This window comes from Falco naumanni, chromosome 6 (assembly GCF_017639655.2).
Source record: "Falco naumanni isolate bFalNau1 chromosome 6, bFalNau1.pat, whole genome shotgun sequence".
In the NCBI taxonomy this organism is placed as follows: Eukaryota; Metazoa; Chordata; class Aves; order Falconiformes; family Falconidae; genus Falco; species Falco naumanni.
This window is the reverse complement of record NC_054059.1, coordinates 16,208,554-16,229,326: the sequence shown is the minus strand read 5'-3', so window position 1 is coordinate 16,229,326 and position 20,773 is coordinate 16,208,554. Positions and strand designations below refer to the sequence as shown.

Genomic DNA, 20,773 nt, shown 5'->3' with positions numbered 1-20,773 from the left:
CAAAAGCAATATGGATAATACATACAGTATAAATAATGAACTTCATGTTCATTAAACTCAATTATGGAAGTTCATTATATATTTTCTGTTTAAAAGTGACTGTACAGAGTGACAGATAAATATAAATCCAAGACAAACCACAAAGTGCCTTATAAACCCACACAAAAAAAAATTATTTGAAAATTTTCATAAGTAAGTAGCATGGCATCCTACTAACATATATAAAATTAAGAGAAAAATATATTTTTTTATCTGATTCTTTCATTCATTTTGCCATCCTTATAATCAGGTCCAGAAGTAAAACGTAGAAAGCGAACTTAAATATCTTCTCTATTTTCAACTTCAAAATGTGGTCAGTGTTATGACAGGGTAGGCTTATCCAAGTCCCAAAAGAACTGAAAGAGCAATGTAACTCAATTTTATAAGGTATTTCATTGAGAAGACTGAGTTCACTTATGTTTTGTTGAATATGCTTTATTTTTAAAGAATAATTTGTGAAAAGCAGATACAGATCTAAAACTGGATTTTGGAAACTCTGGTGTGGGAATGTGTTTCTATTTCGAGATCAACTTCTAGATAAACTTTGAAATTAAAATCATTATGACCGCAGAATCTTAATACATGTTCCATAGCCTTTTCTGGTATAGTTTTACTTAGCCAAAGTATTTACTACCATAAAAAAATCCTATCAACCACATTAACACACGTCATACATGCAGTGTTGTGCTTTAGTACATCCTTGCCAGATGAAGAACCAAGGAATAGCTCTTAGCCCATGTGACTGTTGGGACTAAATAATGAGTATAATAAGTAAGCTGTCTGAGCAAGGAAAGAATTTTTATGGGTGTCTTCTGCCAGGAGCTTGTGAGGATGAGAGTGGGAAACAACCAGAAGAAGACAGGAGACAGGTCAGAAGACACACAGATTCCCAGAGCCCCTGAAAAAGTTGTAGGGCAGCAAAAGAGAGGCATATTTTCAGAATGGGAAGTTCAGCTTAAATGCAAGGCTAGAACTGACCGATGTAAATCAGCCTGGAACAAAGAAAAACAGTCTCATGAGGTGAGGCACCCAAAAAAAAATGTGTCAGGTGAGTAAAGGAGGGAAGCAAATCCACCCACCAAGCACAGACTGAAACAAGGGAATGCATTTATCATATTTTCTTAGATTATTTATTCCCTCTTGCTACCTGAGTATAAAGTGAGTTCTTCTTTGGAATTCCACAGAAAGTGTTTGTGTACCAGGTAAATACATTTCAAGTACAATACTCCATAGGGGAAGAGTGGAAGATCCATCAGTAGGCAACTAGCACATTTCTGTTCACACCTCCTAGTTCTGCAAGTTGACAGAGGCATTGGCTGAATCTTATTTTTACTGCAATGATGACTAAACACTTTCACTCACACTTTCCTACACATAGATCAAAATATTGTGACAAGATAAAGAACATCAGAAATCACAATTCATGTGGAGGTGGGGTATGAAATGAGGGTTATCTTTAATAGCAAAGGATGACAGTGGCAACAGTAACGAAAACAGAGAACACATCTAAAACCCACCTCTTGCCATTCCAAAACCTTTATTTTTCTTTACACCAGCTGCCATTTCTAATTTTATGATGAGTCTTCTCTTCCTCTGCTTTAGCCACTATTTGCCAGTCTCTGAATTCACATCTTCACTTGTTCTTTTTGGTTTTAATCTACCGTTTCTGTTCCTCTCTTCACTGTCATCTTCCTCATCCTTGATAACATTAGGTTTCCCAATAAAGTCCAGTTGGAGCTCTTAGTTCTCTGGCTTCTTTGCCCTTTTTTTCCTCATTTGCCATACAACTCTGCACTAACCCATTAATTATCAAAACAGACATAATACCAGCTCCTTTTTTATTGCACAGTGGCCTTATACCCCTGGCTTTCTATGAACAATTCCCTCTTAAAGCCACCATTTGATTTCTTTTAGTATCGTTATTCACCATAATTCTTGCAAACCTCATTCAGCAGCAGAATTCCTGATGTATGGATTATTTTATAATTCCTCTCCTGGCCCTCAGGTTCTACAGCCACAATCCTTTGCCCCTCTTTCTGCAATGTTCATCATTCTAGCCTGGTTTATCAGATTCTTCTGGTTTAGCCACCCTTCAGCTACTGGATAGTCTGGGAGAAATCCCATAACCATGCTGAACAAGAAATTTTCCTCCTTCACCAGTTCTCCTTTCCCTTTGCCTTACCCACCCCCATTATTCCTACTTCTCTGCACTTTGCACAGTCCCATTACAGTTGTACAGATGCTCCTTTCACCTCTTTCCTTCTTTTCACCAGCAAGTCTGTTCACTTAAATTGAAAAAAAAAATGTTTTTTAAAAGCCTGTTGAAGTTATTTTATGAGTATCAGCTTTGCACTGTCCTGAATGTACATGGACAATAAAATGCAGTCAAGTCACCATGTACTATACAAAGGAGAGAGGGAAATTCCCAAAGCATTAAAAACATTTTAAAATATATTTACTAATTTCAAGATTCTTAGCCATTCACTGTATGCATTTACACGGCATCACTACAGAAGAGTGCTCCTTCTAAATAAAATAACCCAGGCATTTATTCCTTTCACTATCCATTTCTTCAGTTTCTAACTCATAATGTTTCATGGCAACAAAGTATCGGATAAAAGTTTCGCCTAATGCTTCCTTAATGCATGAATCTTTCTCAAGTGCAACAAGAGCATCTTCCAGTTTCAGAGGGACTGAGGAATGTTTCAGGTCAGCAGTGTGATTTTCTTCTTGGAGCATATCATCATACCTAAGCCCTCTCTTCACTCCATCTAGACCCGCAGCAATAGTGGCAGCAAGCACCAGGTAGGGATTTGCTGTAGCAGAACTTAATTTATTCTCGATCTGAGTGCCTTTTCCACCATGGCATTTGACATTAAAGGCACAGCTGTTATCATTATATGCCCATTTTGCATTTACAGTCTCTTTTGATTCTTTACTGTATTTAGAATAAGGCTTACGGCAGCTGGTGGTAGGAGCCATCAAGCAGCTGATAGCTGCTGTGTGTGCCAAGAGACCCGATAACCAATTTTTTCCAATATCTGAGAGCTCCTCAACTCCATAACCAGCAGAAAACAAATTCTTCTGGCCATTCAAATCCCACAGGCTATGTGAAAGAGCCCCTGAATTGTAGAAACCTGATTCTGAGAAAAAGCTAGCCACATAGTTATACTTCTTAGCTACCTCTTTAATGCCCGTTCTAAATGTGAAGGCACTGTCAGCAGCATCTATGCCAAATGCTGGATGAAAAGTGATCTCCATTTGCCCAGGCCCACTGGAAGAAGAAAAGCTTTCAATGTTGGCACCAGCATAATACATTCCTTCAATGAGCTCCTGAATGAAAGTCTGGTCATGGTTATTTAGTATCGTGGCTGCAGGAAAGGATATTGTCTTCGAATTTACAACCTCAGTAATGCCATAAATACAAAATTCATAAGTGAAGGCAGAGTGCAGAGAAAAACCATTGTCCTGAAGCTGGCTCAGCTGTTTCTTGGCAATGTGCCTCGGCGAGGTCATTAGCGGGTTGCCCAGCACGGTGAAGGAATCACATATCACTCTTGCCGTCTGCTCAGTCCAGGGTAATATTCGAAACGTTGATAAATCAGGGTTCAGGATTATGTCACAATTAAAATTGGTTGCATTTATGTAATCTAATTCATTATCTTTAGGATTCAATGTCAGCTCAAGATAACTTCTGGGCATGGCAACACCGTGAATTGCTTTCTCCTAAACACAGAGCAGAATCACAGATTACCAAATGAGAAAAGAACTGAATGGTATTTTTATGTATGTAAAATATATAAAACTCAGATTCTCAGTAAGAATCATAGTATTTTTCCTGAAAGAACACTGAAATGCAGTGATCACCGAAGTGGAGAGCAACAGCCAGTTCTGTGTCGTTATGAAACAGAACAACCTTCTACAAGATTGGTATGAAAACCCTGGCATCAAGTATCCCAAATGACCGATTTTTAAGTTTCTATAAAAAAACAAACAAATGTTCAACACTTATTCTTGCATGGTCTTTATACAATTATGGACATCACCAGTTAGGTACAAAAGTTGCAAGTCAAACATATCTATACTGTATTAGGCTTCCATATCCTCTGAGTATTTCCTTAACATATATCCAAGTGACCACACAAGACTCATGGCAATATGAATTCAGGTTGTGTCTTCTCTTTAAATGCCATTAACACATAACCTCACTGCTTTTCAGATGCACAGTTTAACTGAAAAGTCTCACTTTCTGGACTTAATAAGTCTGGGGGTAAAATGGCAGGGAAGCACTTCCACATGAGAAATTATTCTAATGTTCCGGTGCTCTCCTGTATAGTAAACAGGATAAACCCATAGTTGTCCTTCCCCATTTGAAGACAGAGGTTCAGCTTACACAAATGAAATGTAGATAGAACCCCAGGGGAGGACCGTCTACCTTCAAACAAGCACCTTTACAACTTACCATATATTCAAACCTTTAGCTGATGAAAACTGCAATTATGCCAAGTTCTACCAAGTGAAATTTGGCTTATGTTTACATCTTACCTTTATTCTTCTAAGGGAAAGGATCGCCATCAGAGTGAGCAGGGGAGACAGAACAAACCTAGGAAGGGGCAAGCTCAGAGCTGAAAAAACCAAAATTTTGCCTATCCAGATGGAAAATTGTTGAAATACCTCAAATTGCATATGGTGGCTTCTCGTAAAATAAATACATAAATCAAGTCCACCTTCTCTTAAGTAGGTGGTAGTTTAGTGGTAGTGATTCTGCCTGTGTGACACATAACCAAAACCGCACAATATGGTGAATACTGCTCCAAGATGTCTAAGATGTCCCTTTGATACTGAAAAGGTGTTGAAGATGATTACCCTATAGTACTACCTCTCCCTCCCCCAAACACTTATGCTCTTCCCCCCCCCCCAAAAAAAAGGAAATTACTCTCAGTTGCTCTGTATGCATACGTGTGTGTGTACATGCATACACATCTTTTTAGTGTCCAGAAATATAGACTGCCATGCAAAGTTCCAATTTGTTTAGATGGTAAGGTAAACACAAAAGCTGTCTTTGAACAAGTTGATCTAGGCATTTGCAATTTGATATAGCAGCTGAAAGTGAAGTTACAATTAACCTACAGCCCCTCACAAAAACCTAAATTACTGAAAGTTCATTTTGATAAAATCCAAATGACAACAGAGAGAGAAAATTTTATCTAGATGATAGAGTTGCAGTTTAGCAACATCTAAAAGAGAAATAACAAAATACAGCTTAGACTTCAAAAGGAATTTGAAACAAAAGTGCTCAACAATTTTTTTTGTGATCACTCAGTAAAGCTTAAAAATATTCTTAGTGATATGTGAAGTGAAAGTATGTTGTAGTTACGCACATGAAGTATCGCACAAGCAATATACTGGAAAGGCTGATTCATCAAGGATACACATTGTGAGGATTGCTTCCTAATTTGATTCTTATTTCCTGAATCATTAATATGGCAAATATTACTATTCAGTCATCATGAAACCCAATAGTATTTTCTATTGTGATTGATGACTATAAAATTTCTCATAACTAAAGTGATTTTCATTCAGTCATTTTCTTTCAGTGTTTATTCTTTTCTTTTTGCAATTTCCTGATGTTCAGTAAAACAAAATCCTTATAATGCATTAAATCTGAAAAGATAATTCTGAGGGAAGAGATTATTAGAAGTTCAAAAAACTGAAAGTACTGGCCTTATTTAACTAGGTTACTGTTTGAGGGAACAGAGAAATAGCTGATAGCAGTAATGAAAAAAAGTCCAGATCCCTTGGGAACAAGTGGAGGGAACAGATAATTTGTTCTAAGTTTGGGTTTCTCCCTGCACTATGGAAAAAATATAGGTTAAGGACAGGGCCATGAAAACATAAAGGTACAGCTAGAAACCAGAAAACTTACGTGAAAAAAGCGAGAAGGAACATTCTTTGATCTTGACACACCATGGAGGTCTATCGATTCAAATCTGACAAACTGTACGTTGTCCCTGGCCATCTGCTGCTTAATAAATTCAATATGAGAGAACAGGTGAAGGAGAGTTGGACCTCCGAGGCTGTTTACATCAGACTCTCTGCTGGATGCTATAAGTGAAGAGGAATGCTCACGTCAAACAAAATAATGAATGCTGGAATACAGGCTGTTCTCCTAAAAAGTGCAATAGTGGGGAACTGTGACATGGAGTGTAAAAACAAAAATAAGGAAAAGATATGGATCATGAAACATTTTTGTAAATAAACACACTTTTTCCCCCTGAGGACCTGTACAAAATCCCTTGGATTTTTGAATGATTGATAAACTTTTTTTCAAGAGAATGCAGGGGAATCATGTAGTAAAGTCAGGAATTTCCGAGGGATACCTCAGCTGCTTCATTGGGTGCTTTTAGGAGGACAAATAGCAGCTGGATACCTATTTCCCACTGAAAGCTGATAGAATTCAGATGATATATTTCTTCAATGCCTTTGAAAAGTGCATGGATACAGAAACACGACAAAAAGGGCACTTATCTTCTACTAAACCTTTCTCAAGACCTCCTGAGGAGGACTGCAGTCTCCTCCACCACAGGCAGCAGACTTTTAAGAGAAGTTTATACATTTATTCATTTTCTGTTAAAGTGTTGTCTTCTTAACTGTATTACAGCAGCTGTGGGACTGTATAAACTTCTTGGCATGAAAGCAGTAACATCTGAGTATAACTTCTGGCATGGAGCAAAGAGCTGGGCATAGTGACTTCATCTCACAAACCTCCCTATCTTTTAGCCTGCTTTTCTTTTTACTATGTATTGTTATTATTCAAGTTAGACTACATAAGAGATTAATTTCCATTTAGCACAATAAACTAAATAGACCAAGGGTAAAATTTTATATTAAGATACGGAAAAAAATGTGAAAAAATATTTCTTTCTGCATTTCTAGGAGGAAATTCCTCCATTCTTCCTGAGAATATGATCAGATGAAATTTTGCAGAACATTCAGATCTACAATGGAAGATCACCAACAGCAACCATTCACCACCACCCTTCAAGTGGAAGTTAAAAGCTTCATGCTGAGGCACAGCAAAGGGTGGCGGGAGCACTCCCAATCTCTCCAGAGCCAAACTACCCAAACTAGAGCAGACCTCCTTTAGCAGTAGCCAGCAGGCACACACACATCTTTTTGACCTCTCCTTTGGGGCTAGTAGGACCGCCAGCTGCGAGGCTGTAAGGAGGCTTTCCAGCTCACCCAGCACAAGGCTGTCTGGTTATTCCCTGAGAAGACAGCAAATCTATCCACAGTCACAGATTCCTCAAAACCGTTGCATCTTCCAGCTTCAGATGGCAAGGAGGTGACAAGGGTGCTTTAGGTCAGTAAAGTACAAGAGGTTAAGTAACAACAGTGTTCCCTGAGGAATGACAGGTGAAAGCACAGGACAAAATTTTAAGTAAATGTAAGAGTCTATAGGAAAATACAGCAAAAATCAAAAAGGTAGAAGCAAGAAAAGAATAATTTTGTCACATCCACTTCTTCTCATGACATATTTCCCCTTGGTCTGCTTCAGCTGTAAGCTGCTTATGGAAACAGCTTTTTTCCACTGTCTTCTATGAACATTAGGGCACTATGTCCTTTACAAGATATGCATTACATGAGGAAGTCCTGTTTAAATATTTTGTGTAACACTCACTCTGCTAGAGATGCTGCCAAAACACAATAGCAAGCAGGGGAGAAATGTAAACTGGCCTTGTCTTGTGTATGTCATCCCAGTAACAGCTATTCAAATACCACTTCAGTCATCCCATAACGTTGTTTTACAACATAAATGTTTACTTTCATTTAGCAGATACGACCTCTTTATGAACTTGACCATCAATTAGAAGTTAATAACAGATAATAAACTGTGGCTATTTATTAGATTAATAGAATTTTAAATTATTCTGAAAATCTTCCTGCAGATTACAGTGAGTAGCATTTTCTTCAACTCCAGGGACAGAAGCCTGAGTAAAAAAGTAAAAAGCCTTTTTGCCTTTGTAAAAGCAGTGGTCCACCTCTTATTCTACACGTGTTTAATGTCCTGAGCAAAGACGGTAGATGTTTCCTGTCTACCTATCACACAGAGATTTTTATGTCTTCATATTACTCAAAGTAAAGTTTGACTGGCAACCCTTGACATCAGAACATTGTACTTTTGATGTACATTTTGCAAGTATTTCTTATAACTCTCCAAAATGTTACCTGTTAAATTTGCATCTACTGAACAAATATTTTCCAGATAAAAACATATAATACATGAAAACAACAACTTCGACTCTGACCTAAGTAATTCTTTAGATTGGTATTCCTAAGAGACATAAGTGATATAAAATCAATATCTTAGAAAAACACAAACGTGATATGCATTCATATTAATGATGCATGGATTTATTTTAAAAGTACAGCTACAAATATACTTAATTTAAACATCTACCAGTGGTAGGCAATTTTCCAAATTTTGTATATATCTATTATCTTCAAGCTAAAGTTATTTGAATAAATGCATTAATACAGGACTAGATTATTTGAAATAACATCAAGTAACAGAATATTCCTCTAAAGTAATGTTTTTGTAGAACACTAAGCAAGCACAAATGAAATTGAAGAAGCAAGAATTTGTCTTCTCCACTTGGACTTGTTATGATTAATGACAGATACTTTTAAATTATGAGAATAAAATTTATATATTGATCCAGTATTAGTGTAAAATTAGGTTATATACCAGTCTAGACAGCCCACTAGACAAAAGACAGATACTTATTCATTTACCATAGCCTTAATCCAAAATCTGTTAGGATCAATAAAAACACTCCTGCAGCTTTCACACGCTTTTTAGAGGAAGTTCATCTTTTAAATCATTTGCAGATTATCTTTCCCATTGAAATAAATTTCTGTAAATTGTATGATAGATAAAAAATATCATAACTTAATACCTCTGATTTTGGAAATATAAAAAGGGATCTATTTCTTAAATAATCTTTAGTGAAATAACTACTGACAGTACTTACTTTTCTCCAGCACAAGTCCCAAAATGTATTTTCTTGATAGCTGCTACATAAATCATGGGCAAACTAAGTCTGTGAAACCAGTGATGGCTAAAGTTTGGAAAGGTATACTAAGGAACTGAGTACTCTGTCCTTTCCCAGTCCTTACGGTCATTACCCAGAGCATTAGTTACTAGAGATAAGGTAGCTAATAAGTAAGTATTAGACAGGTCTAGCTGACTTAGATACACAGTCTAAAGTTCTTACATGCTTATGAGGGAGGACTGTGTTCATGAGTATAACTGTTTCCCTAGCTCTCTGGGCCCCTAGAAATACTGGCATCATTATTTTCATTTCAGAAAATCTACTTGTGGAAACATGAATGTAAGTTTCACAACATTCTCAGATTTTGGTTCAGATTTTCAGTTTAAAAATCAAATATAAATCCAGACTGGCCATCTTTCTTAAAGCAGAATGGTACATACAGATCCTTAGATATCTATATCAAATCAGTAGTAAACAGAAAAGCACATTATGTTTGTGTTTCTATGGTTCGATGTGTATTTCCCATTTAAGTTACCACTGAGAAACAATTACTATTACTCATTTTTCTTCTGTAAGTAGTATAAATTATCTGCAAATTTAAAGAAATTATTTTACATATTTAAAAATTATTAATAACACAGAACTAAAAATATTACCAAAAAATCTACAAATTTTATAGGTTTTATTATTATTTCTAGCAGAAGAGTGGCACCACTCTTGGGTTATTAATATTGAAATCATTCAAATTGCTGAAGGCAGCTTACATAAGGCTACAACAAATGGTTAACATCAGCTTTATCTTCTCAGCAATAGAAAAGTGCAACAATAGAAGAAAGTGCACGTCCCAGATCAATCTGTCTTTATCTGCTTGTTCAAAGAAATCCTTTCCCATGGTCCCTTATTAGATCACACCGCATCTAAAGCAAACAATTTCTCAGCTCTATAAGAGGTGGCTGTGTCAAACTGATGAAATGAAAAGAACGTGCTACCTGTTTCCAGGGAGTTGACAATAACAGGAACAGGCTGACCTGAAAAATGTAGTAATATTGAAACTCTTCACCGAGAAACATGACCACCAATGTAACATAAGGCAATAACAACAGACACCAGCAGGTAGACTCCAGGTACAAATCATGCCCTGGAAAAAGAGACGTGTTTCCATCAGTTCTTCCCCAGCATCTTCCTCCCACTGCCTCTCCAGCAGCACCAGCTGTACCAGCCATGCTCCCTCCTGACACGACCCTGCTGCAGCCATGCCGCTGCTGCTCACCCTCCTGTCCTGATGAAGTCTGGGCACGCCTGTCCCACACAGGAGCACACATCCCTCTGCTCTGTGGCACGCTGTGGCACCTGGTACTGTCTCAGTGTAGTAGGGAAATAAAAACCCTTGCGAGCATAGCAATTGGTATGCCAGTCAAGGCATCATTTCGTCACTCTAGAGCTCTCTTGGGCACTGGCTATTAACAGGAAAGGCAAGGTGTTCCCTGCAAAAGAATCTGTCTAAAGAGAACGATGGGTTTTGCAGTTCTTTACTGAAAAGGTGGTCTTGTTGTTAGGACTAGAAGGGTTAATATCCAAAGTTGTCTTAATTTCTTCTTCATCCTTGGAAATCTAATACTGAGGTGTATTGGGTCTGGCTGAGCCCCATAGCAGCCCCCATAGCGCTGTGCTCGCACAGCACCAAGGCTGTCTCTGCCTCTCCAACCTCCCCCTCTCACCACTAGGCTGGGGGTTGGCAAGATCTTGGGAGGGGACATAGACAGGACAGCTGGCCCAAAGTGACCAACGGGATATTCCGTACCATACAATGCCTACTCAGCAATAAAAGCTCAGAGAAAGGAGCAGGGAGGGGGGCATTTGCTATTTACAACATTTGTTTTCCAGAGCAACTGCTACATGCACTGAAGCCCTGCTTCCTGGGAAGTGGCTGAACATCGCCTGATGATGGGAAGCAGAGAATAACGTCTTTTGTTTTTCCTTCACTTCCACATGCGCAAATTTTGCTGTTGTTTCATTAAACTGCCTTTACCTTGACCCACAAGGGGTTTTTTTCCATCTTATTTTCTTCCAACCCTGTTCTGCTGAGGAGGGCAGTGACAGAGCAGTTTGGTGGGCACCTGGCACCCAGCCAAGGTCAACCGATTACATGAGGGCTCTGATGATCTATATGAATATTGACTCCCTTTATAAAAACGAATACATGGTGCTGATGATATCCATTAGCAGTGAGTCCTACAGGGTAATCAACACCTACACTCCTCTGAGTCCTATGGAAATTCCTGTCAGTGCTAATTTAAATACATCTGCTCTTCCTTACAGGGCTTTTATTTGTGTATTTAAGAACAGCCAGTCTACTTTGTTTGTACAGCATGTTAATTAGTGCTCTCCCATTTGTCTGCAAACATTAAGAGCCTCTATTTCTCAGCCCTTCTATGACAGCTTTTCCTATGCTAGATATAATTTTTAGTGGTAATATTTAAAACCTCTCTTTTCTATTCCCATCTGTTTTTTAATATGAACATGGACATAAGTACTGGGTTACATTTGAATAGTACTATTGATATGAATAGTGATCAGAGGCATTTTCATTTGAAAACATTATATAATTTACATTTCTGTTTCACCCAAAACCAGTTTTGCCAAAAATTATTACTGATAGGTCAGTAAAGTATTTGATTTCTGCAGTAAAGTAAATAAAAAGTTATTTCCTACCTCATATTTTTGCCTCTCTACAAGACCACTAACCCCTTATGGGAATAAATATGTAAGCATACCAGAAACTTATCAAAGCATAGGAGACAGTAAAAATATTTTCCTGATCTGTTTGATACTGATACTTTCAAACTTTTTTCCATCCATTTCTTTGTCTCTTGATAGTCTGCTTTCTTGATCTTAACTGTGAAGAAGGCTTTTTTACTGATATGGTCATGGAGAAGTTCAGCGCTTTTTTGTTAACTTTTATATCTAATTCAGAGACCAATGAACAGCTTCAATTATCCATGAATTATTCTTTCCAAACTGTATGACAACAACATGACACAGCTTCTCAGAGGAGCTACATCATTAAGAATTGAATAGAAAATAAGACTTTATTTCTCAATAGATGAAAGATAAAATAAATCACCCATATTTTTCAATCTTCCACGGTGTTTTATAAAAATGGCTTTTCTTTATTGAATGAGGAAATTACCATAATTTTGTAGGAAGATTAGAAAATATTCCACCTAGACAAGAGGATTTGAAATCAAAATATGCAGGTGTCTGAAAAAAAATTAAGGTGAGTAATACCCACTGGAACTATCTAACATATTTAGTAATCCTAAATATGATGGATCATACGTGGCATGCCTGCCTTCAAACGCAAACAGAAAATCTGGATTTAAGGAAGGAATCACCGAGCATAGTTGCATGAACAGAGATACACTATTGCAAGCTAGGTAGCCCCTTCTGGTCTGAAATGTTTCATCTAATTATTAAGTTCAAGTGAGAATGAGTGAGAGTGCCTCATTAAATGGGAAGCAAGGTTATCTAGGGAAAGGAAGATTTTGCACAGTATTGAAGGTAAAGACTAAACTCTTCTTGAATATGCTGTAGAAAGTGAAGCAGCTGGCAGAGACATCAAACGGAATGCATTTCACTTACATATGTCTAAACTAATTATTCTGGCAACCTTTCACTATTAATAGAAAGAAAGTATGCGTCTCCAATGGGTAGGAAGAATTACTGTGTGAATACAGGAACCAGAAACAGATGAGTTGGATCTCACCCGAAAGGGGACAAAATAGACCAGAAAGATAGGATGGAAGTGTTGTCTTAGCATTTTTATTTTGTATAGATTGAAGGGAAAAATGGAAAATCATACAGAGTCACAGAGCAGGAAGATTTCAGCTGTTGGTATGGAAGATAAAGGACTCAAGAGTTTTGATTTGCTTTAAAGAAAAATAGCTGCTCTTACAGCTTGTAAGGTAAAAAAAAGTAGTAAGTTGTATACAGCTCAGTTCAGAGGGAAAAGGAAAGAAATAGGCAGAAAATATGATGGTTTTTGCAACAGAACATAAGGGTAATCAAGAAGGTTTAGAAAGTAGCTGAGCTTCAGCCCTGATATGTTCAAGTTGAGTTCAAAATGTTGAAAAAGAAATATTAGAAAAAAATTCTTGAACTACAGATAGGAGATGAGGAAGGAATACAAAGGAATAATATGGCTTCAAGTTTTTTCACTTTAGGAAAGGTGCAAGAACAGCACAGATTACATAAAATAAAAGCAGAGAAGAGTAGCAAGTGAAAAACATAGTCCTAAGTAATCGCCAGTGTAAGATGTGGTTATTCCACAGGAATGACTGCAGAGGCAGTGAATATGAAGTGTCCACTTATGTCTCCTGATTGTCCACTTACAGCTCCAGAAGAACGTTTCTATTTCTTTGCCGCTACACTATACTACACTACACCACTAATGCTATTTCATCTGAATTTTTATCTGAAATTTCATCTGAATCTTTACTGTTTGGAATAATCCCTCTTGGTCTCCCAAGAATGCAAGTGCTGAACAGCTTAAGAAACACCAGATTATTAACAACTACATACCAATTTGCAGAAGTGCACATCATTATCACATATAGTTATGCAAATAAAATTCCTAAATTCATGTTAGTGCAGTCAGTAGATTTGCCTAATTAACTACATGTTTCAGTTTATATCTTTCCATGGTGATGAATTAGATTAAAAGAGCTTTAGCTTCAGCTCCAGTTTCACTGGCACTATCCAAGTAATACTTTTCATACTGAACCAAGTATCTTGCATGTCTGCCTCTTTTCTTTTTTTTTTTCCCCATGTTCAAGCACTTCTTTTACAAAAGAGCTGACAAGCAATGGACAGAATGCACATACAGTAATATTTCCACAATTTCCAATCAGAATTTTGGAAAAAATATATGGAGTTATTATTTTAGAGAGATGTTAACCACATAACTACCATGACTGGATTTCAGTCCTCTGCATTACACTGAATCATTAAAGTTCAGCTGTATGTCTTAGCCTTTCTGCTGCTGACCTCTAGAGATTATCCCCTAACTGTGTACTTTTAGAACAATAAGGTGCCTTCCTGCTTTGGCCGTATCTCAACACAGAGTAGATCTGAAATACAACCTCTTGTAATTTTCCCAAACATTTTGGAACAAGATTTCTGATTTGAGAAAGTTCAAATATTTGAAAACCTGTGAACTACAAGAGGCTGCATTTCAGATCTACTCAGTATTGAAATATGTTTAGATCCAAGACTTCAAGCACTTTGGTAAGTAAATATTTAATATTTAAATATTTAAAATATTTAAGATAATATTTTAGTTATAAACATTAAATATTTATGCTTTTATCAGCCTTAATTGTCACTGGCGGCAAGGAAATACTGTTTATTCAACAGCTCACTAAAGAGTGCAGAATTTCATTTAAAACTTTCTGCTCTTAAGTTACTGAAGGTATTCAAAAAATTAAATTTCAAACACATGTATTTCTAAATAAGTAGAAATATTTCTGTGCATTCCCTTTACTTGTGTGGTAACACAGACTGAGCCTTACAATTTGTTTGGTCAGCACAAAATAGAATCCAAACTTCATGAGATTCCTAAACTTTTGGGTTTTGATATGTTTCTGATGAGCTAAAACAGCTTTCCCCCACCTTCCTTCACAGTTCTCATCCACAGTTCTCTTACAGTCATCATTACTGCCAATGATGCAGAGTAGGACTAACCCAAGGTAGCTTTAGGCATTTCAGAGTTAGGCAAATAACCTAAACTAATCATCATGGGAATTCGTCCCTACTGAGTGGAAAGAAATGCCCACTTTCAGAGGTCAATTTTCATCAACGCCTAATATCTCTTCAGAGCCAAAATATCTACCTTTTCCTACTGAACAGGTTATAAACTTGGATTAGGCACTTCACTTTAAGTGACTAAAACTGGTTTGAAACCTCCCTGTGGGATCTGCAATTAATCTTATCAGTTCCCTGTACCGTGTAAATGGTATTATGACAAAGAATAATTATTCCTGTATTTTAAAATACATTTGCTGGGTTTGCAGACAAAAAGAAAACAGTAGTAATCTAAATTTGTCAATGCATTTCACCAGCCTTTAAGTAATGTGGAAAACCAATGTGATCTGGACAGGGAACAGCATCAAATTTAGGCTAAGAAATAATCCTCTAACCTCTTTATTCTGATAGACATGAATAGAGAGTGGTTTGAGCATGAAGTATCTTTTCAAAGCTTTATTATTTCTCATGCAGTGCCATGAGTTAGCACTGATAATGTTCATGGATTTCTTGTTTGGACTTGTTCAAATCGGGTAACACCACACTAAGAAATCCTGCTGTAGCTGACAACACCTGATATATTCAAATTGTCTGTTTCCAGAGTATGCAAAGCAATATTTCTACCCACCTGAAAGAAGACATTTTAAAAAGCAGGATAACTTAATACTGTTGTAAAAATTTAATTGCTATTATTATATTTTATTACATAGTTAATGATGGACAAGGTATTTTATCAAGATAAGAGATTCATATATCTTGTACCAGTGAGATACAGAGGGTCTGATGTAAGGGTAAAATGTAGATCCTGAAAAGCTGATAGTATGATCTTAGCCTGATGTTCCTGGAAATCTATTAATCTGATATCTATTCAACCAGCAAATTGTTGATTTTCCTGGAATAGGCACAAAACAACAAACTGCTAAAGCCCATTACATTATCATAGCTAATAGTAGCTTTCGGTTTGCTGATCCAGCTAGCCCAGAAGTATAGCTTTTACAGTTTCAAAGAAATCTCAGCCTATTAGTAGCAATTAATTGGCTCTGTAAACACTTCCAAAATGGACTTACTGAACAGCATGAAGGTAAATGGAAGTTCTCTGCCTCATTTGCTTTTCTTCCCCTACAGTTTATATGAGATGGTTTTACATTCCAGTCAACTCATAGGACAGATAATTGAAAACATCATCCCTACATGGCAGCAATTTCCGCTGCTGGAAATGTTAACAAAAAGGAAATTTTAAGGAGCCCAGATGCCATCGGAGCTTTGCAGTATCTAGCTGACTTTTGGGAACCGTTGCCTGTGCTCACTTTAAATGACAAAATATTTCAGTTTCAGTGAAAAAGACATGACCACTTCTGTGTGGCAGTTTTGGGCAGGCGGCTGGGATTCATAAATGCCTTATTTTAAAAAAAAAAGGCAGCATAGATGTAAAGTACAACATCTGATCCATCCCAATCACACGGAAAACACAGGTATCAATTCTCTCATGCGCTAGCTCTGGCTAAAGTTTGCAGCTTAACAAAACCCCACAAAACAACAGAAATATTTTTTTTAACAGGACATCAGGTGATGTTTAAATATCCTTACCGGCATGGCCTGCACAGGGGTCGAACGGAATATCAGGAGCTGTGTTTTCTGCATGTGTAGAAGCTGCTGGTAGTCCCAGAATCAGTTGATCCACGTCACTTCCTGCTGGTTGCTGCTGATCCGACCCGGCAGAGCTGACGACCAAGAGAGGTTTGTTCTGCTGCCCCACTCCCTCCTTGTGGAAGCTGTGGTATTTTTGATTCTCCTCTCCAAAATGGGGACTAAAAGCCTCAAAGGGCCGGCCCTGCTTGTCAGCTGTTTTCTCCCGGGGCTTCAGATTTTTCTGAGAAAAAGTGCCACCTGTCTTGCCACTGTAATGGGGCCCATAAGCAGGCAGAGGCCCTTCACTCAGCAGATTTTTCAGCTCTTGCAGACTTCGTTTAGAAATGTCAGGGGCCCCCGTGAAGGACTCTGCAGTACCGCTCCCTTGTGCGGTCACAGTACTGCCCAGGGCACCCATCTTGGCCACATGAAACTTGACATCTTTTTCTTGCATCGCACCCTGTTCTTCTTGCTTACTCTCTGCCTTCTTGCTGCCCTCTCCCCTGCGCACTGCCTCCGCACACCCAGCTTTCCCTGTGCTCCTCACAGGTTGCGCGCCTGTGGGCTGCTCTGTTTTAGCTGGTGTATTTATTTCCTTGTGTATTTTTCCTGCTTTTCTTTTCCCAGTGTCAGCATATTCCTGGACTTCTCGTGTTTCTGCAGACATGTCTTCTTCCGCGTCACTGCCAGTGTGGGAACCGTCAAGACCTCTTCTGTCCTTTTGTACTGGAGGGAAACCAGTTGGGTTTTGAAGAGACTGGTCTGATGGTGGTTCTGAGGAACTGGTGGTTCCTTGAAGTGGACAAGGATCTGGGATTTTTGAGGTGCGGGACAGCTCCATCTTCTCATTTTCTAAAGGAGGAATGTACTTTGTAGGACCTTTGACTCCCTTTTTCTTTCTGAAACCACATATATTGTTGCCATCAACTTCATCATTGTCACTTTCAGATGTGTTCTGTAACCAGCAATAAAATATACAACCAAATAACATGCATGAATGAAACAGAACATGGCAATGGAGTACAACCACCAGCTGCTTTTACCTTGTAGCACTTCCATTACTTCTTGCTGATGGAGGTCTCTGTGGACACTTACTGATCCTCAAATTGGGGGTCAGTATTGTGATTTAAAAAGCTCTCACAGGATTCTTTTTCTTATGTTTTAGAACAAAATCGGTGAATATGCCTTCATAATATATTTAGTATTTAGTAGATATTTCTTCATAATATCTTAGATTTAGTAGATAAAAATATAAGACGTACACTGTGTGACATCATTTGTCAAGCACATGCCCTTTAAAAATGAAAAAAATTATTTTAATGGCTACATTTAAGTATATTCTTGCTCATATTAAAAACATTTGTATATATAAAAGAAACTAACTGCCCTGAAACACAGAACACTGGTAACTCTTAGTAAGTATGGGGACTGAAACCTGAAAATAAACAGTTTTTAAAGGAATTTGTGGATCTAATGTGGCCAAATAACTGAACTTCCAGGGCAGTGGTCAAAAGGACCAAAAAAACCCCCATATTTGAATGTGTAAACAGGAAAGAATCAGAAGATGATGTTTACCTTTATATATGGCATTGGTGTGATTTATATTGTAGTGCTGGGAGCAGATTTTTAAACAGATGAAAACATGGAGAAGGTGTAAAAAGGAGCTACAAAAATTAATCTGCTTCCATGGTCCCAAAGAATGTCAAGAAGTGTCTGGATCATTGTCCCTCCTGAGTATCCTGAACCTACCACAAATGTGATTAATGTGATGGTGACAGGGAAAAGGACAGAAAATCAAAATCAAATACATGCAAATTTAAAAAAAAGCAGAGATTTTAATGTTGTGTGTGATTAATTATTTCACAAATTATCAAGGTAGGCATTGAATTCTCCATCTCACAATGTCTTAAAACAGGCCCCACCATATGGTTTAACCAAAATATAAATCACTCCGTAGCCAATCACAGACTGTTACATTGCTTATGATTATCTTCTCAAGCATATATTTAAGACTTTCTAACTTAACCAACAGTCCTTGATTTTTGTGGGTTGGGCTGGAATTAACACCTGTAAAAAGACTGGGAAATCAAAATATATCCTCTGCATGAGACCATTCTTTACCTTTTCCACAAAGCAATAATCTGTACTCCCTCCAATTTCTGAACTTCCAGAAGAAGTAGGGATCTGCACAAAAGCAAAGTGAATGCCTGTCTAGATAAGGCAAAAGAGGTCCCTGCTGACAGACAAAAGCACGTAGAAGAAAAGGCAGAAGCGTCTCATGTGCATATGGAAAGGAACGGTTGTGTGACTTCCTTTAAGGTCGTTAACACCTCCCTTATTCTATATTATTCCTCACTGTTTTCCCTGTTTTCTCATTATGTTATTTTCTATCATTATTTAGTCCAAAAATTTTCTCCTAGCACAGAAGTATTTCTTTCCTCTCTCCCTCTTGCTCTAAATTTCTGTGACGTGTTGTATTTACAGCTACTTTGGGAGCCCGCTGGGACATTACTGTCAGTGTGGAAGGCAGCTGGCCACCAGCTCTATAGGCAGAATAATCCACTCTGTGCCTGTAACTCACGTATCTTGACAGTGACATGCTTGTGATGCCCACTTGCAGTCAAACACAGTCTGACTGGCTCATTCACAACAGAAATCCTTGCTTACCCCAGTTTTAGCGCTCAGTTTTTAATGAACCTGTTTCTTCATCTAAAGGCTTTGGTTTATTACCATAACACACCCTATAATACCCCATAAAATAATTCTGGCTGTATTGCTGATACTGCCCCATGCAGAATAGACCTGATTCCTACATCATTCTGGAATATAAATGTAATGGAGGAACTTCCCTGAATAATGAAGGAAACGAAACCTACTTATAATGGACAACTAAATGGAGAATTTTAACACCTCCATTAGTAATACAAGAAAATGAATGAAGCTGTGGGAGAAACAGTAGGGGTAGAGGAACCAGTGTCTGCCAAATGGAAAAAACCCAAATAATTTTGAAATAAAAATGGCAATACATTTAATTTCTAGAGGTATAAAATTAATTTTTTGAAGAAAGGAGAGAAGAGTTCCAGCTACAAAAGCCATAGTCATTAAAAAATGTATTGTTTAATGAATTTACGAAAAATATTTTCTTAAATATCTTTTGTGGCAGAGGTTGCCTTCATTAAAATATCCTGATTTCTGTTTTATGAAGTTTTCAGAGTTCTTTTGCTACCTTTCAAAAACTTGAAACTGGTAACATAATCATAACACCATTTGCATTTCTGCTTTATAACGTATTCCTACTCTCTGTGTTCAAAAATAACTATTGAAAATTTTAATGTTTGACCCAGTTTTTGCCCATTGTCCCTATTGTATATCTCTGAAAACTATTCAGTAAAATAACTGAAGGAAAGGTGAGCACATCCTTTTTTATAACACCTGTATACTGACGTCAAAGAGCAGTTCATGTATCAAAAGCAATACATCAGAAAACCGCCTATTCATGTAATTAACCATTCTAAATGATTTCATGAACACAAGGTACCATCTCCACATTATAATGCTTACCAAAACAAATTCCTTTGAATAGACATGAGCAGGGTAAGGATTGATCACTTGTAAATTTATTAATGGAAACATTAATTTGCATTAGAACTCTAATAACTAGTGTGTCTATAGTCATCTACAAAGGATTTATTTTCCACGAAGAAATTGAGACTATGCGTTTTGATCATCGACCTGAAAGAAATACTGCACCCATTGCTCACAAACACACACATTGGTTGTTTATACCTTCAGATAAACGAAACTGTTACATTTATACAGAGGTCAACCTATGCATTACTCAAGGTCCTTAGCATGAGGTGCACTGTGATTTTGTGCAGAAGAGTGAGTCTTTTTCTAAATAAACTCAGATATTTATGGACTTTCATTTATAAATCGTTCACAGTATTTTTTGCAGTGAATTAAACGGATTTAACAGATTTGTTGCAAGGTACAAATACAGCATCCCTTCATATTCAAGCAGTTATATGCACGAGTTATGACACAGCTTTACTTGTCTAGTTGTTTACGTAGTGTCTACCATCAGGAAGGGCCCAGTACCTGGGCAGAGGGGAAAGCATCCAGGAAATAGGACTTACAAATCATCTGTTTAACTTCTTATTTTTAGTAAGTTTTTTTTCTACAGAAGACAGGCATGATTAAGTAAAACAGCAGCTTGAAAGAGTTCCAGTGCAAGTGAGCTGGGCGCA

The 20,773-nt window shown here is 37.5% G+C and overlaps 1 protein-coding gene across 4 annotated transcripts in view; it reads right to left on the bottom strand.

Moving 5' to 3' along the window:
- Nucleotides 1–1,146: 1,146 nt before the first annotated feature.
- The window catches only part of LGSN (lengsin, lens protein with glutamine synthetase domain), a 36,332-nt gene continuing 16,705 nt past the window's right edge, over nucleotides 1,147–20,773 (bottom strand). For 2 of the 4 annotated variants that reach the window (XM_040597281.1, XM_040597282.1), the window contains 3 exons: nucleotides 16,485–17,481; nucleotides 5,966–6,144; nucleotides 1,147–3,765 (listed from right to left, as the gene is read on the bottom strand). In XM_040597281.1, coding sequence (XP_040453215.1) covers nucleotides 2,566–3,765; nucleotides 5,966–6,144; nucleotides 16,485–17,481 — 2,376 coding nt within the window. In that variant the 3' untranslated portion in view covers nucleotides 1,147–2,565. Of the gene's footprint in view, nucleotides 3,766–5,965; nucleotides 6,145–16,484; nucleotides 17,482–18,101; nucleotides 19,482–20,773 lie in introns of those variants that run through there. The other 2 variants (XM_040597283.1, XM_040597284.1) reach the window with 2 other exon arrangements.